Source organism: Mixophyes fleayi, chromosome 6 (assembly GCF_038048845.1).
Source record: "Mixophyes fleayi isolate aMixFle1 chromosome 6, aMixFle1.hap1, whole genome shotgun sequence".
NCBI lineage: Eukaryota > Metazoa > Chordata > Amphibia > Anura > Limnodynastidae > Mixophyes > Mixophyes fleayi.
In genome coordinates this window covers 201,032,778-201,049,959 of record NC_134407.1, presented here as the reverse complement: position 1 = coordinate 201,049,959, position 17,182 = coordinate 201,032,778, and the positions used below count along the sequence as shown (strand labels likewise).

Below are 17,182 nucleotides of genomic sequence, written 5' to 3'. Positions count from 1 at the left end.
GTAGACAACCAGTTGATAGCTGGAAGGGCATGCTGGGACTTGTAGTTTCACAAACATCTGGAGGGCCGCAGGTTGGACAGGCCTGGTTTAGCCAATGAGAGGAAACCAGTGATGTCACATGACTACATCTGTGCACAGCTGGAAGAGAATATTCTATGAGCACTCAAACTGAACCTGTCTCCTACCTACAGTGGAAGAATGCAGTCTATGGCTGAAGCGTGAAGGACAAGTTGACTTCCTTCTCTGTCAGATAATAAAGGTCCTGGATGAGTCAGCATTCTGTATACATGGACTAGGGTGAAAGCTCAGATGTCAGCACTCACGCACTGCTGTAAGTGCTTTCAGATACTCACCACCATTATACACACAGCAGGCAGCACATTCCCGCTAAATGTTACTCAGACCTTGTGATCCGCTGACAGCAATCTGGTGCCTGCAGCTCAGGTATTACCACGTATTACTAACGGTAACACCATCTGCGTTACTCACCCGTGGGCAGAACGTCATGGGAAGAAGACGCATTGTACAGAAGTGAGCGACCTATTGGATTCCTTGAATCATCCTCCAGAAATCATTCCCACTCAGAATCCCCCAACATAATGAACTGAGCAGACCTAGTATATCTGTAATGCTTATGTCATTCTACGTCAAACTATTGGCTTGTTTTAAGGAGTTATAATTACAGTTTGGACACTTCAGCTGCATATTTAATTACCAGACACCTGGATATCATACAGTCCATCACATAAGGGGTGATTTAGTTAGAGAGGGGGGCGAGCTGGTCACTCGACCCCTCCAGGTACTGTGGAATTACTAACAATGTCCAGATAGGACTTGATATTAGTATATATAATATACAATATATGTGATTTTTACACTAGATTTGATAATCTGGTAATTATTGTTCTTACCACCTTGGACAACCCCAACATCATATACATTTGTATACATATTTTATATGTGATATGAATGGTAAATAAGTTTGTAGATAATAACGACAGTTATATACATAATATATTTTATTGATTTTATGTTAAATAAATGTTATTTTATTGACTATCAGGGGGGATCTGAGTGTATCGGTTTCATTTGTATTTGCTATAACAAAAGTGACTGGTGCTCCTTACTGTGTTTTTTTTTAGGTTGAATAATATTGAAAGGAGTTATCACCTCCATCCATAACGAGCTGACTCTCCCTGGATTTTATCTTTTTAAACCTAGCGCCTAGAAAGTATGTTTTTGTTTTCTTTTTCCCATTTTAACTGGGGACTGGCTGGCAGATTTTAGCCAAGGGGGGGGCGAGACTTGACTCTGAGACCTATTAGGAACAATTTAATGTAAAAAAAATATAAAATATGCAGGTAGCCCAGGGACGCAGCCTAAGGTAGCCCAGTGACGCAGCCCAAGGTAGCCCACTATGGGACCAGTCCGGGGGTTCACACGCTCCCCTGCCCAGCCAGCCCCTGATTTTAACATTATAATCACTGCAGCACTAAAATCTGTAGAGAAACCAGATTTTACCCCAAGATATATCTACAGGACTTAAGCTGGGTACACACTACACTGTTTTCGTCCAATAATCGGCTGAATCAGCTGACATACGACCGCACGTTCAAAAGTCGGGTCAGTGTGTGCAGTGACACGATGGTCGAAAGTCTGCCCAAATGGACGATTGTCGACTCATTTGGTTGGTCGTACTGTTTAATATTTTCGTTCCAATCTCGTTTCCGCTGTGTAGTGGGTATAAACTTCCGACTGATCCACGACAATCCTCCGATACTTCCTCGACCTGGGTGGCGTGTGTATGTTAATTGTTTGATGTCCCAGTCCCACGTGGTGCGGAATCCGCACATCACTGACTAGTGTTTTGTATTGATGTATATTGCACCTGTCTGGCTGCAGACCATTACACTTGTGTTAAGCACATGTGTTATTCATATTTACTCTTTATACACTTAAACCTTTATAACTCTTGGGCTCATTGGATTTGCTCTTTGCTCTTCTTGAGTATCTCCACCCCCACCTTAACTTTTCCAACATTTTTTGGCCCTTCCAGCACCATCTCTGACTATCTCCGTCTCCATAGCTGCAACCCCCAATGACACCTTCTCCTCACCCGCAACCCCCACTGACACCTTCTCCTCACCCGCAACCCCCACTGACATCTTCTCGTCACCCGCAACACCCACTACCACTTGCTCACTCAACATCTTCTGACGCTCCTCGGCGCCAAACAGGTTCCTCTGTCATTTTATACACTCAGACATGGGCGTTTGTTTCTGCTGTGGACCAATCAGCGATGATGCCCGCAGAGAATGGAGCATTCCATTACATACAAAGGGATTTTATTATTAGGGAATATTCATTGCATTGCACTTTAGCAGTTAAATGTTTTTCTAAATTAAATGTATATTACTAAACTTCTATTTTATATAAATGAATGAAGAGACAGTGTAGTCTTCTCTTTTTATGCAGCTTTGGGTGTTAACTTTAGCGAAAGCTCTGCCCCTTTATACTAATGCCTTTGGTATCTCGTTACATTTCCCGCAAATGTCGCTGCAGTGTGTACGAAATTAAAATCATTGTTCACGACAACATGGCTGTAAAAAGTCGCTAAAGGGACGTCCGCTCTTCCCTTTATCGTCCTAAACAAGGCTAGTGTGTGTGCAGTCCATGGACCGAGCGATCGGACCATCGATCGCGTGTAAAATCGCTCGGCATAAAAAGTTGGTGGAAAATTCTGTAGTGTGTACCCAGCTTTAGTTATGTGATCAACAATATTTACCCTGTGTAACTGGCACAATAAACATTTGTCAAACACTTTTTAATAATAACCAATTCACATACATAATATAACCTACTATCTAGCCTTACAGTCTGCTTGTAGGTGGGAATTATATCCAGCAAATGCCGTCATTTAAATTCCATTTTCTATACGTTTATTCTCCCAATACTCATCTCTACTGAATTGTTCTTATTGTTTCAATAAAGTAATGTCTTCACTCTACCTTCACCTTCTTAGAGGGATTAATATCCAATGGGGAAAAAACAAATACCAACTGGAGCAATAAACAAAACAGTAACATAAAAGTAATCGATGGGAGTTTATTAATAATAATAATAATAATAATAATAATAATAATAATAATAAAAGGGAGCTGAGGAAAATATAATCCACAGGCAGAAAAAATGTAGCACTACAAATGCCAGCAAGCACTAAATGAAGTATAGACTCACCTCTGACAACACGATTGGTTGAAAAAAATAACATGGCATTTAGTTACACAACTTCCCAGGTTCTTATTTGATGTCAGGGTATACAACTAGCCAGAAGTGCGGGAAGAGTTTTGAACAAAGATTTCACCCACACAGGGTATGAGAAGTGGTGTTTCTAATATTGGCATTATGCCACAGGCTATTGTTACTATTAAAGTACCAATATTATCTGAGAAGAGACTGTGGGCAATGACAGTGAGGCTGGCCCTAAGCTCCCAACCTCCATAATCAGTGACGTGTCCAACTATTATCTCTCTCAGATCCCACCAGAGGCTGAGAAGAACCCCCACAAGCTGGATTATGCTGGGTCCAACTCTGATCTCCATCACACCCACCACCCCCAAAGCTCAGGAGAGGCTGAGAAGAGCCCCCACAAGCTGGATAATTATGCTGGGTCCAACTCTCATGTCCCTCACCCCCCTCCCCCCACAAGCTCAGGAGAGGCTGAGAAGAGCCCCCACAAGTTGGATAATTATGCTGGGTCCAACTCTGATCTCCATCACACCCACCACCCCCAAAGCTCAGGAGAGGCTGAGAAGAGCCCCCACAAGCTGGATAATTATGCTGAGTCCAACTCTCATGTCCCTCACCCCCCTCCCCCCACAAGCTCAGGAGAGGTTGAGAAGAACCCCCACAAGCTGGATAATTATGCTGGGTCCAACTCTGATCTCCATCACACCCACCACCCCCAAAGCTCAGGAGAGGCTGAGAAGAGCCCCCACAAGCTGGATAATTATGCTGAGTCCAACTCTCATGTCCCTCACACCCCCCCTCCCCCAAAGCTCAGGAGAGGCTGAGAAGAGCCCCCACAAGCTGGATAATTGCGCTGGGACCAGCTTGTGATGGGGAACAGGCGGCCCTCCAAACCTTCACCTGCGGCCCTCAGCTCCCTCCTGCTTTATTGTTTGTTATAGCTTGTAACACTTGTTTAATATGCCTGCCGATATGGTATTACATATAAGAGTCTCTCTTTGTTTTAATATATTGCTTTGACATATTACTGAGATTAAGGGTAATGTGCGGCCCTTGTGGAAACTAGAGGGTCGTCTATGCCGCGTTTTAAGTGCATGATGTTGCCAATCACTGGTGTCAGTAGTCTTTGCTCCTTAAAATTGTATAATTAAGAGATCAACCCTTCGCTGTTAAGAGAGAAAAAGGGGCTCCCAATGCAGCTCCATAGGTAACATATTAAATGTGATAAATCCCTAGTAGGTGGACCTATAAACCTATGTGGTGTGTATTGTCTTAGACTTCAATGAGGATGGGAAAAGTCCTTCTACTGAACTCATCTGAAGTGTTTTGATAGTGTGTTAAAGTAGATCATTCAAACCTGAGCAGTGATCAGATATTTCAGACAAAATGGAAATAAAGACGACAAATAGTGTAATGTGTGTGATTACCAAAATTGTGAATGGAATTTGAATCTCACTCATCTAAATTAGGTGAGATGAGGCATTTTAAAGTTCTTCATGTAGATGAAGGTATATCCAGAAAAAAAGTGCTCAAAAAAATGAAAAAAAGAACAAAAAACAACACAGTGGCCTGGGCCTGAGTCATTAAGGTGCGCAAAGCTTAAAAAAGGAATAAGCTTGCGCCTTGCATTAGAGGGGGAGGCAAATTTAAAATGTGGGGACAGATTTACAGTTAGCTGGGGTAGGGCATGTACTAGATCAACCTTAAATTTCAGCGTATAAATAAAGCTCTCAAGTATTTGTGTGCTACATGAAAAAACAGCCAGTATTTAACTTATGTGCACAATAATAAACTATTTTGCACCCCTTGTATTGTAACATGGTTTATCTAAAGCTTACTCATTTTTTTGCTTTGCTTTCATTAATGACTCAGGCCCATAGTGTGTTCTGTAACCAATATTAATATGTATATAAATTGTGAGTTACATTCACATATGGTAGACAGGCTTTCCTGCCAATATTCAAACCATGGGTCCTTATACTGAATAACAATTTCTTTAATTCTACAATAAGAACGATCTCCCCTAGCCTGGAAATCTTCAAGACATCCCTTAAAACCCATCTGTTCAGGAAAGCCTACCCTTTCTCTGTCTAAACTTATCTCTGTGGAGTTTGTATGTTCTCCCTGTGTTTGCGTGGGTTTCTAGTCTGTAAGCTACAATGGGGCAGGGACTGATGTGAATGAGTTCTCTGAACAGCGCTGTGGAATTAGTGCCGCTATATAAATAACTGATGATGATATACTCTCCCTTGACCTCCTCTTCACTATCGTAGTACACCTCACCCTTATTCTTCCTCCGCTCCTCTAACTACCCGCTCTTGTACATATCTCCCTTCAGACTTCTAGTTCCCTCACCCTGACTCCCTCACTTTGTGTTTCCTGTCAGTCTGCCCCTTCCCTTTAGATTGTAAGCTCCCGTGAACAGGGCCTATAATCCTCGTGTCCTCCTTCTCCTGTAACCACTTTTGCACTTCTACACTAGGCCCCTGTCCTTGGTTCTCCTCTTCCCCCCTGGCCTTCACATCTCCATCACTGCTCTGACCCTGTCAGTCAGCCCACACTGCTGGGCACAGGCTCAGCTTTAGCTCACTCCCCACCTCTCTTCTGTTCCTATCCTAGTAGTATTCTAGAACTCTCATATACCTCTCTGCCCCATGCACCGTTCTCAGCTCAGTTGGTTTTATTGCACTTTGCTTTGTACTGTTCTATATGTCATCTTTGTTTTATCCATGCTCCATGTATGGCGCTGTGCGGACCCTTTGTGGCGCTATATAAATAAAAGATAATAATAATAATAAGGATAAAAATACAGCAGTACACGATGTCCTTACATGGGACAAATAGGAGGAGGGTACACTCACATTTAGCTCGATATCAAATCCCTGTGTCGGTAACAGAATGAGCGAGATTCCAATACCAGGCACATTATTTAATCACTAAATATTACACTATCATGTCTTCTTTTATTTCTATTTTTTGAGCTATCTTATCACCAAGTTTGAATGATCTACTTTGACACACTACCAAAACATGTCTGGCTAGGTGAGTGTAATAGATTGATTATTCCATTCTCACTGACGTCTAACACGAAACACACCATATTGGTGTTCATTTATTTATATAGTGCCAACATATATACGCAGCACTTTATAGAGAATGTTTAATCGTTCACATCTGTCCCTGCCCCAGTGGAGCTTAGAGTCTAAATTCCCTACTACACACCAATATTAAGCTACCAGTGGGAGGAAACACACACTCCACACAGATAGGGCCCTGGTCGGAGTAGAACCCATGGTCCCGGCACTGTAAGGCAGCAATGCTAACCACTGTGCCAACTAGTTATTGATTATACCACTCTTTTATTTCTGTGTAAATGTTCAGTAAAGCATGTGTATTTTAGCAGTCTCTGTAAACAGATACTTCAATTCTCTATACATTTGGCTTTAATAACTTTAATGAGAGCTGTCATGCTACTTGTTGGGTTGATGCAGGTCAAAATATTATCAATAGGTACAGTGCCCCCCAGTGATAAGTCTGTGGTACTGCATTACCACATGATAATCCATTTAGATCACAATTTTATTTCTGAGCAGCTGTAATCTGTCTCTCCAAAAACTTAGGTTACAACAGTGTGAAACTCCTGATATGTTTTCCTTGCCTTATTCTAAAATAATACAATAAATCAATATAGGTTTTATAAAATTTTTCTTTTAGGAAAAAAAAAAAGAAAAGAGATGGATGCTTCCTTTAACAAAAAAGAGTTACATATATGTGTTCTATATAATTACAACATGAGTGAGGTGGAAAAGAGACCCATCCATTGAGTTCCACCACTTTTAAAACGTAAGGTGCTTATCCAGCCAGTGGTTTTCCACTGTCCGTTTGCAGGGCAACCTACGCTTTGGAGTCACGCAACAGGTGGACAGCCATACGTGGCCCACTGGACATATGTCCAGTGACTATAACCCTGGAAGCCATGGACTATTTGACCCAGGCTTGGCAGAGTACAAATTGAAGAGGCGTGGGCCAGCTCCTAGTTAATCTCTGGGGCACGTGCTAAGATCATCTGGCCTTTGATGTTCCAGCCACAAACAGACCTTTGTTCTGCAGCGGCCATGCATGGATTCTCTGTCCACCTGCCCCTTCCAGTAATAAACAGATTTATTGTGTTGCCTCCGAGGGGATACAGCTCAGCACTACAAGCCAGTGATGCACAATGCGTTTGCCACTTCTGTCCTAATTGATGGATCTGCTTTCAATAACTCTTTATGTGGAAGGGGTGATATGCAGCTTTGATCAGGAAGTCTGTTCGAAGTTCACAAGATGGTCATAGCTGAAATCACACCAGGAAAATACAGAGTTTACACAGTATTGGAACAACCAAAGCACCATGGTTAAAGAAAACGGAGAGCAAGCTCAATGGACAAAAGAATACTGGAGCTCAGTAGAGGCAGGACTTTCCTAAAAGCCATTGCTAATTTTCTTGATGAATGATTGATTAAGTCACTGAATAGCCTTCAGAAACCATCACCAAACATGAAACACAACTTGTCCTATACACCACTGAAAACGTTCACAAACAAATCTATGTCAAATTGTCAGAGCTTTTTAGAACTGAAGACACTTGAGTTAAAGTTGTGATTATGGGGATGTGGGGTATACACCTACACACAGCAGAATCATCATCATCATCATCATTTATTTATATAGCGCCACTAATTCCGCAGCGCTGTACAGAGAACTCACTCACATCAGTCCCTGCTCCATTGGAGCTTACAGTCTAAATTCCCTAATATAGACACACACAGATAGACAGACCAGGGTCAATTTTTGATAGCAGCCAATTAACCTATTAGTATGTTTTTGGAGTGTGGGAGGAAACCCACGCAAACACAGTGAGGACATACAAACTCCACACAGATAAGGCCATGGTCGGGAATTGAACTCATGACTCCAGTGTTGTTAGGCAGAAGTGCTAACCACTACGCCACCGTGCTGCCCGAATCACCATTCGTAATCCCATTGAACGACAATGCGTCGACCTGTTATCAGCGTGATATGGCCGATACCAGAGGTCAAAATGCAGTACTCACTACCCAACAAATGTTACTATAATGTGAATTATCTCAAGTTCTATCAATGTATGGAACGTTTACATATAGACAGCTCGACTGTTCTAGTAAATGGGCCCATCTCATTCGTGGACAGAACTTGAGATAAGACAAAAAGAGGATGATTGGAATGTCTTTAAATAAGGTTACTAACAGGAAGACTATTGTAAATAAGAAGAATCTCCCCTCATCTTTATCTCTAATATCTTTATTGTTGGTAGAGCTTTTAGACAAGACAAATGAACACTGTTAGAGCCACCTAGTGACCAGTGAGAAGCATGACATGCCTCAAGTGAGGTATTGCGGGACAAAGCAGGTCTTTATGGCTGGATTAATAACAACAGGACCACGGAGTACGTGATGTGCTGAGTTTTATCACGGCCTACTAAATCCAACAAGTAATCCCGGCAACCGCATGTACAAAATATTCCCATATCACAGCAGCAAGGGTGGGCAATATTCAGTCTGAAACACCAGTACATGGGGGTTATGAACAATGCTGCACAGGACAAACGTTCTGTAACCTACAGCAACAGTTGTATGCTTGCAATTTTTAAGATGCAGAAAAATAACAGCGTCTGATTGGTTGCAATGAGATAAAGCACCTTTTTCTGTGCACCAGGTGCGTATATTCCCCAGGAATATTTATCTGTAGAACAGGGTCGATGGTACGTTGTGTCTTCGAACCGTCCTGTAGTCTGGCATTTATGATTTGTCTGTGTGTACTGTCAGTGCATTCTCTTAGGGTACTGCCTTCACCGAGAACTCCATGCAGCTCAGAACGTACCACCGACACGTAACAAACACTAGTATGAGCCCTAGAAGAAAGATCTATATGTTCTACAATCATCACCATCTATTTATATAGCGCCACTGATTCCGCAGTGCTGTACAGAGAACTCATTCACATCACTCCCTGCTCCATTGGAGCTTACAGTCTATATACCCTAACATACACACACAGATCGGGAGAGACTAAGGGCAATTTAATAGCAGCCAATTAACCTATCAGTATTTAATAAAGGAAAACGTTTGGCAATAGTAGAGCATTTTAAGCAAACAGTGGGGATCTTATTTTATATAACCTTAGAACCACGTAAAGTAAAGCAAGAAGGCGTGCATGAAAGTTAAATAAAAGTATATGTCCATCATGAATTTTAGAACAACCTTTTTCATTTACATAGTAAACGAAAAGTCTTTATAAAGTTTAAATGGAAAAAGAGTTTTAAGAAAAACAAACAAGAAGCTTGTGTGTTGTTCAGTGGTTTTAAACTGATTATAAATTCACCGAAAATGAGCACTTTAGATAAGGCTCTTGCAGGCATGGATAGCCAGGGCACTGCCGCAGTGATATTCAGATTAGTGAGGTTGTGTGTCCGGAGTGGGCAGCGCGAGTTTGGGAGCAGAGAGAAGGGTGTTGCTGGCGTCTTCTGTAAACAGAGTGAATGAAACACAGCAGCTGGGAAGCATTTGTTCCGTATCACTTAGCGCTTAGAAATCGTGCAGCTTGGCTGCGGAGACAGGTAACAGCGCAGACAAATGTTGTGATGGAAACATTGCCCTGTCTTGTGTTGGGTGGGTGTGACATGTGGGAGCGTAGAAGTTACACCTGCTGGAGGCAGGGGAGTACAATCACTCAATCCTCGCTGTTAGGTATCACATCCAAATGTGTGTCGGAGACATGAAGGAACTTTAATGAATAATACATTGTTTTGCCTGATACTCCTTATCTGTACAATTCAGCTTAATGTGTTTTATAGCGGTTATTACTGTTATCACCACAACTATTGACATACAAAAAGGAGCTAATAGTATTCTAATCACATTCCGTCGCTACAAACACTGCAACACCCCCTTATAGGGGGCCGATATCCCTGCATGTCCGAAGAACGCCAATTACTGGCCTAAACCTCTGCTGACCCTAAACTCGGGCATACTAGGACTAACAAGGGAGGTGTGAACATACTTTAACGGAAGAGTCCTTTCAACTGGTTCCCAGTAAGAATATTAACCGATTAGGTTTCAATGGTTTTCAATGGTAAATCCGGGGAGGTCATAACATCGATATTGATAATACTATATTGCAGCATCTCAGCAATCTGGAGCCTGGGTATCAACACAATCTTCTCACGACAGGGCTAACGTGGAGAGGTGCCACCACAAAAAGGCTGCCATGCTGGACTGGCAGCCGGGGATTGACCGGGGTTACACCAAAGCTCTGAACTATTGGTAACAATGACCTGTAAGAAATTTCCAGTGCAGAGTGTGGTCTTATGAGGTCAATGCTGATTAATATATATAATATATATTATATATTTGATTGAATGAGGACAGTGTGTGTCTGCTAAGATCTGTAATGAGGAAGACAGACTGTAATACACCAAGTGTAATACACACAGTCGTCCTTCCTAACAAGCAATGACTTCAAGCAGGTGATTCTCCTCCACCTTGGAATTGAACTCACCTGTGGTAAGAAGCAGGTGCCTGCAATCTAAATATCACTCATTAAACCAGCTTGAATAGAGAAAGGGACTCATTATCCTGTTTCTGTCACTGTGTGAACGGCAATGAGCATGGAGAAAACTCAATGCTACAGTGCTCAGCTCAGATAGCGAGAGCCAGACTGAAGTTTGCCAAAACAAACCTGAACAAGCCAAATTCCTTCTGGGAGAATGTCCTGTGGACAAATGTGATTAAATTAGAGCTGTTTGGTCAAGCACATTATCCCTATTATTTACAGAAAGCAAAATGAAGCTTTCAAAGAAAAGCACACCTTCCCTACAGTCATACATGGAGGGGTCATGAAACCTGGCAATTACCAACCCATTTTGGAGCACAATGTTGAACCCAGTGTCAGAAAGCTGGGTCTCCTTTGAAGGTCGTGGGTCTTCCAACAGGACAATAACCTCAAACACACTTCAAAAAGCACCCAGGAATGGTTCAAGACAAGACGTTTGACTATACTGAAGTGTCCAGCAATGAGTCCTGATCTAAATCCCATAGAACACCAGTGGAGAGATCGAAGAATATCAGCTGGGAGACGGAACCTTCAAGTCTGATAGAACTGGAGCAGTCAGCACAAGAAGAGAGGACCAGACAGCCAGTAGAGAGGTGCAGGAAGCTCATCCATGGCCATAGGAAGCGGTTGATGCAGTTATTTTGACCAAAGGCTGTGCTGCCATATATTAAGTCTAGGGTGTCAATCCTTTTGAAGGTGACAATTCTTTGCTTTTTTTTTTTTTTTTAAAAGGGATATACTGTATTACATTCAGAATCAAAAACAAGAGTTCTATAATATTAACAGAGAAAGAATTGTAGAGACCAAATGCTGTATATCACACTAAAATAACAATTACAACAAAGTATTTTCAATATCAAAGAATTTTCTTTGCTCTCCGTCAATGCAGAATTTAATTCTAGGGAAATGTCATTATAGCTGCTCCCGGTCACTAAAAGCCGAGATGATAAACCTCTGTATTAAATCCCCATTTATCACTCACGTGTATAAATGGATGTCTCCTATGTGGAGCTCTAGAATTCAGGTTTGCAAAATTCTGTTTTAGTTCCAGTTTAACACATTTATACCAGAGAACAAACAGTGTGGACCAATAACAGGCTGTCCAGGCATGATGACGCTTGTAGTTCCACACAGGTTGCTTTAAGAAAAACACCTGCACGTAACTCCCCCTTGCTGTGGCTCAGTGACAGCTGTCCAATAAATTATACTGACCCACTGCAGTAAGCGCTGTGGTCATGTAAACACAACCTGGAAAGTGGACCATTATCAGTGCCAGCAGGGATGAGCCATTCTGGAACTGCTGACACTACTTAAATGATCATAACCAAAACACTAACTTCATTAAGACCACTGGCATTCTATGCAAATGAGAGGGAGGAGACTTTACAGTGTTAATGTTTGTGTATCTCGACTCCCTGAACCTGGGGGTTTTCCGTTCCGTTTTGTGCCCTCCTCCTTCCACTTCCCTGTAACATTCAGTTTAGGTGTTCAGGCGTTTAGGTGTAGCTTCTATAAAATGACAGAGTTCACCACCTAGGAAAAAGATCTTACTTGTGAACTGTGTATATTATGTTTGCAGCAATCACCAACGCAGTTTAAGCATAGCAACACCACCACTATCCAAACAGGCCATGAAAAAAGCCATGCTTTGTTTTACACATAGGGCTAGATTTACTAAGCTGCGGGTTTGAAAAAGTGGGGATGTTGCCTATAGCAACCAATCAGATTTAAGCTTTCATTTATTTAGTACCTTCTACAAAATGATAGCTAGAATCTGATTGGTTGCTATAGGCAACATCCCCACTTTTTCAAACCCGCAGCTTAGTAAATCTAGCCCATAGTTTTTACTGAGGAACGAGTAACACCCATACATATTTATTTGCAAGAGTGAAAGCTATTAACATTGCAATCCCATGAAAAAATTAGATGTATTTTGTTGCCGCATAAGAAGAATGTTGGAATTTACCATTTTTTCCTTGGTTTGCTTCTTCAGGCTGTTATTAATGATTTATAATGCTGCACAGTGTCATAGCTACCATGGCAACCACAGACAAAGCACATGTAGTAAGCAGAGAGGCTTTGGAATGCCTTCTGAGCTATGTTTACTGTAAAATCCTCTACTCCAGCCCCTCCCTCTGCCTTCGCATGACATCTTGAGAGCTGCGCGTGTAAGCAGCAGCCATATATTTGAAACTTCCAGAGAAATTTTGAAAAGGAGATAATAATTTGTAGAAGAACAGCGTAAGAAAATGCATGGTAAAAGGTACGTAACTTCCTATTTGAAGAAAAAAAACGTGGATTGTTGCTTTAAGCTGTATATAGTTTTTCAGCTGCAGTAAAATTAAACCCACATAGAGCAATAGAACAATGCCACCTAGTGGGGAGAAATATGGTAGCGTCTATGCAATATTTGAAGAATATGCTCATAATACATACAAATTAAGCACGATTTTAAAATAATTGTTTTACGGTAAAGAAAAAAAATCATACATTTCCAGAAAGATCTACTTGTTTAGTGCTATTTTAATTGGGTGATGGTTCTGATTATCGCAAGAATTTTGTAGTTTACTCTGTTAAACAACTTACACTGTGCATATTATTTCAATGAGTTCTTAACATAAAACCCGATCTACTTATCAGCTACACACAGTGGAGGCAGGTATTTTCAAAACGTAACCAATAGTCATAAGAATGCAGCTTCTCAATGCGCTGGGAACATGATGTCACCGTTTCCTAGTGGACCGATCCATTCCCATGAATATTGGTTCAGTCCACAAAATGGCTGCCTACGGTATATGTAGGTGACGAGAACATTTGAATCCCAAGAAAGCACTAGAAGGGATTATACCACTCAAGTCCAAAGTAAACTGCACTTAGAAAATAAACAGGTCAGGACTGCTGACGGCTGCTGATTACACTGGAATGACTGCATTTCAAACATCGGCTTGCCGCAAGATAAACACTGATCGTTAAGCCGTGTTCTGCCATGCTGTGTAATGTTCTCGAGGAATATGCTCAGATCCAACAGGGTAAGAAACTGTTCAGGATATCTACCACCAAAATCTGAGAAACTTATAGGTGAAAATGAGCCGACTTTAGCACAACACGAATGCTGGCACCAGAGAGGCTGTGAGTTGCAGATTCTTTCTCCAACCTTCCAGACTAAATAAAGCCGGCTGAGAAGCTGGGGAAAAGAACTGGAGATATTGGATCGGATATGTAAAACAAAATAGCGTGTGATTAGTGGACATGATCCTTATTTTCAGTTGCATGCGGCCGTGGAGTGTATCTCCTAACTAAAACAGCACAAACCCGGTTCCAGCTGATAAATAAGCCATCCTCCCCCGCCATTTATACCATTACTCTCTTGTATGCAAAATAATAGGAAGTGAGAAATGGTTAACAAGAGAAAAACATGAGTAATAAACTGAATAAACTGCCGCAAATCTGTAGGTACAAGTAGGTCTCCATATTGTGTTACAATTGAAAATGTGGCTCTCCGAGTCTTGACCTGGCATCACTCTACTGCAAAAAATACTGGTGTTAATGGCTGGAAATTCAACACTTATTAGCAGACCATGGTATGACATCACTGCAGCAATGTCACTCTGTGCTAGAGAAATATATATCCCACTCTGGTGGAAGCTCGGGAATAATGGTATACAGTATTATTATTATATATTAACTGTATATAACATATATTACACTATTACATATATAGGATTGCAATCTCATTAAAACATATTTACCTTCTGCTTCAGGTCATTGTATGTTATTTATTTGTATTAAGATCCCCTCAATGTGCAGCGCTGCGTAATAGTTCAGTGTGCAATAAATGAATAATAATAAAAAACAGAAGCAGATGTCTGGAACAAACTCCCAGAAAATACAGATGAAAAGCAGAAGTACGGGAGTGTGAACCTTCCTGGAACAAGCCTGTCCTGAGAGTAAACAATTAATAAGAAAAGATGGAGCTTGTCCTGAGAGTAAACCATTAATAAGAATAAATGGAGCCTGTACTGAGAGTAAACCATAAATAGGAATAGATAGAGCCTGTCCTGTGAGTAAACCATTAATAAGAACCAATGGATCCTGTCCTGTGAGTAAACCATTAAGAAGAGTTGGACCCTGTCCTGTGAGTAAACCATTAATAAGAAAAGATGGAGCTTGTCCTGAGAGTAAACCATTAATAAGAATAAATGGAGCCTGTACTGAGAGTAAACCATAAATAGGAATAGATAGAGCCTGTCCTGTGAGTAAACCATTAATAAGAATAAATGGACCACAGGATCTGTGTCTGCATTCAGTATTCTGTAATTTTATTTATGTGTCAGGTTTATTTTCATTCATTTTCCACACACAGGCAGTATGATTTGTTTGAGACATTCTGTACAGAACCTTAATTTTGTATATATTCACATTTACCAACCTGTATTGGAGCTATCAATGGAAACTTCCCCATTTGTGAGTTATCCCGAACAAAGAACAACTTACTGTCATGTCTCAGAAATAACTTTTGGACAAAACATCTGAGATATGAAAATACCTGCTTTTACTAGCTCTAAAAACTCAGATATTCTTACTATAAACTATAAAAGATAAAATGTGCTGGGTGGGGACATGCACACCAAGCACCCCCACCTCCATTTTTCCTAGAGACCAGAGCTTCACAGGAGCACAGGTGAATTTGCTGTCAGAATCCTGTCTGTCTCTCTCTGTTCATTCTGGGAAATACAATGTCATGCTGAATGCAATGGGAGTTATTTCCAATATGTCTCCCCTTACCAGCCCCTGCACCCCACCACACTGCTCTGCCCACCGGGACTTACTTTAGCAGCTCGCTCATTTTGGAGATTTTCTTTTGCGCTGCGTCTCTTTGATCTTCCAACTGCTTCTGAAGATCGTGTACCTGTCAGATCAATAAAATGAAGTCAATGGACTGAAGGGAAGAATAATAGGTCTTAAATTGCTGCAAATCTCTGCTGTCTTTTATGGGTATCTCTGAATCATTACCTCCACCCCTACATCACTTCATAAGCCAGGTAAGTGTCTGCCAGGCCTGATCATCTGATGACCAATTTTCTCTAGATTCTGCACAAACGTTAAACAGAATATGAAATAGAACAAACTCTGAGACCACGTCAGAAGGATACTAGCATTGGATGATGTATGGCCTGCTTACTTTTTGCAATTGCTGTCTGATGCTCACTTTTGTTTTAGACAACACTGCTCACAGAAAAACTATTCAAAGCTGATGCTTCTCATTGTGCAATAAACATTAAGAGGAGGCCATAAAGACGTTAGTTGGGAGGAGAAAAGAGGCTGGATGACACAAGGTAGACCAGGAGGATCTGGAATCAGACACCAGAATTAGTAGCAATCTATTGCAGAATACAAAACACAATGTATATGATGGGAGGGCAGGTAACGTGTAGAGATGCTACGAATAACAAAAATGTGTTGTTTTTTAAACTGAGATGACACATGGTAGGTCCTAACTGGGTTGCGTGCTGATCTAAGTCTCAAAGCCTCCCACGCCAGGCCGAGAACACATCCTCCACTCCAATCACACATACACACCCCGTCTTCATATAAGAAACATGCAGTCTCATACACATTAAATGTCTGCATTTATATTATGTAGCTTGTATGTCCGTTTTATGTATGCCGTTTTCCCCAATGATCGGCGCAACGGAGCACAGTGGTGCCTTACCACCATGATAATAATAATAATAATAAAACAGACAGGTTGGGCAGCATGGTGACGTAGTGGTTAGCACTTCTGCCTCACAGCACTGGGGTCATGAGTTCAATTCCCGACCATGGCCTTATCTGTGTGGAGTTTGTATGTTCTCCCCGTGTTTGCGTGGGTTTCCTCCCACACTCCAAAAACATACTGATAGCTTAATTGGCTGCTAACAAATTGACCATAGTCTGTGTGTGTTAGGGAATTTAGACTGTAAGCTCCAATGGGGCAGGGACTGATGTGAATGAGTTCTCTGTACAGCGCTGCGGAATTAGTGGCGCTATATAAATAAATGGTGATGATGATGACAGGTTCCTGACTACTAGCACACAAGCGTTCCACACGCATCCCATCCAAAATCCTATGTCAGCTCCCTGTATACTTGTGATAATAACCTTGTTATGTACACGCTGAAAACTGCCATTCATTATCAGCCATTACTGGCTGAGAGAGGTTCCTGCAGTGTTATTAGGCTTACTGACAGGGAGAAGTCTAGCATGCATAGGAAAAATACCTCCCCCCAAAGTCAAGTCCATCTCTCTAGCTTTAGAAGATGAT

At 41.4% G+C, this 17,182-nt stretch overlaps 1 protein-coding gene across 6 annotated transcripts in view; it reads right to left on the bottom strand.

Moving 5' to 3' along the window:
- CEP112 (centrosomal protein 112) overlaps positions 1 to 17,182 on the bottom strand; it is a 231,435-nt gene that overhangs the window by 146,284 nt on the left and 67,969 nt on the right. For all 6 annotated transcript variants that reach the window (XM_075178038.1, XM_075178043.1, XM_075178040.1 and 3 more), the window contains one exon: positions 15,708 to 15,787. In XM_075178038.1, coding sequence (XP_075034139.1) covers positions 15,708 to 15,787 — 80 coding nt within the window. The remainder of the gene's footprint in view (positions 1 to 15,707; positions 15,788 to 17,182) is intronic.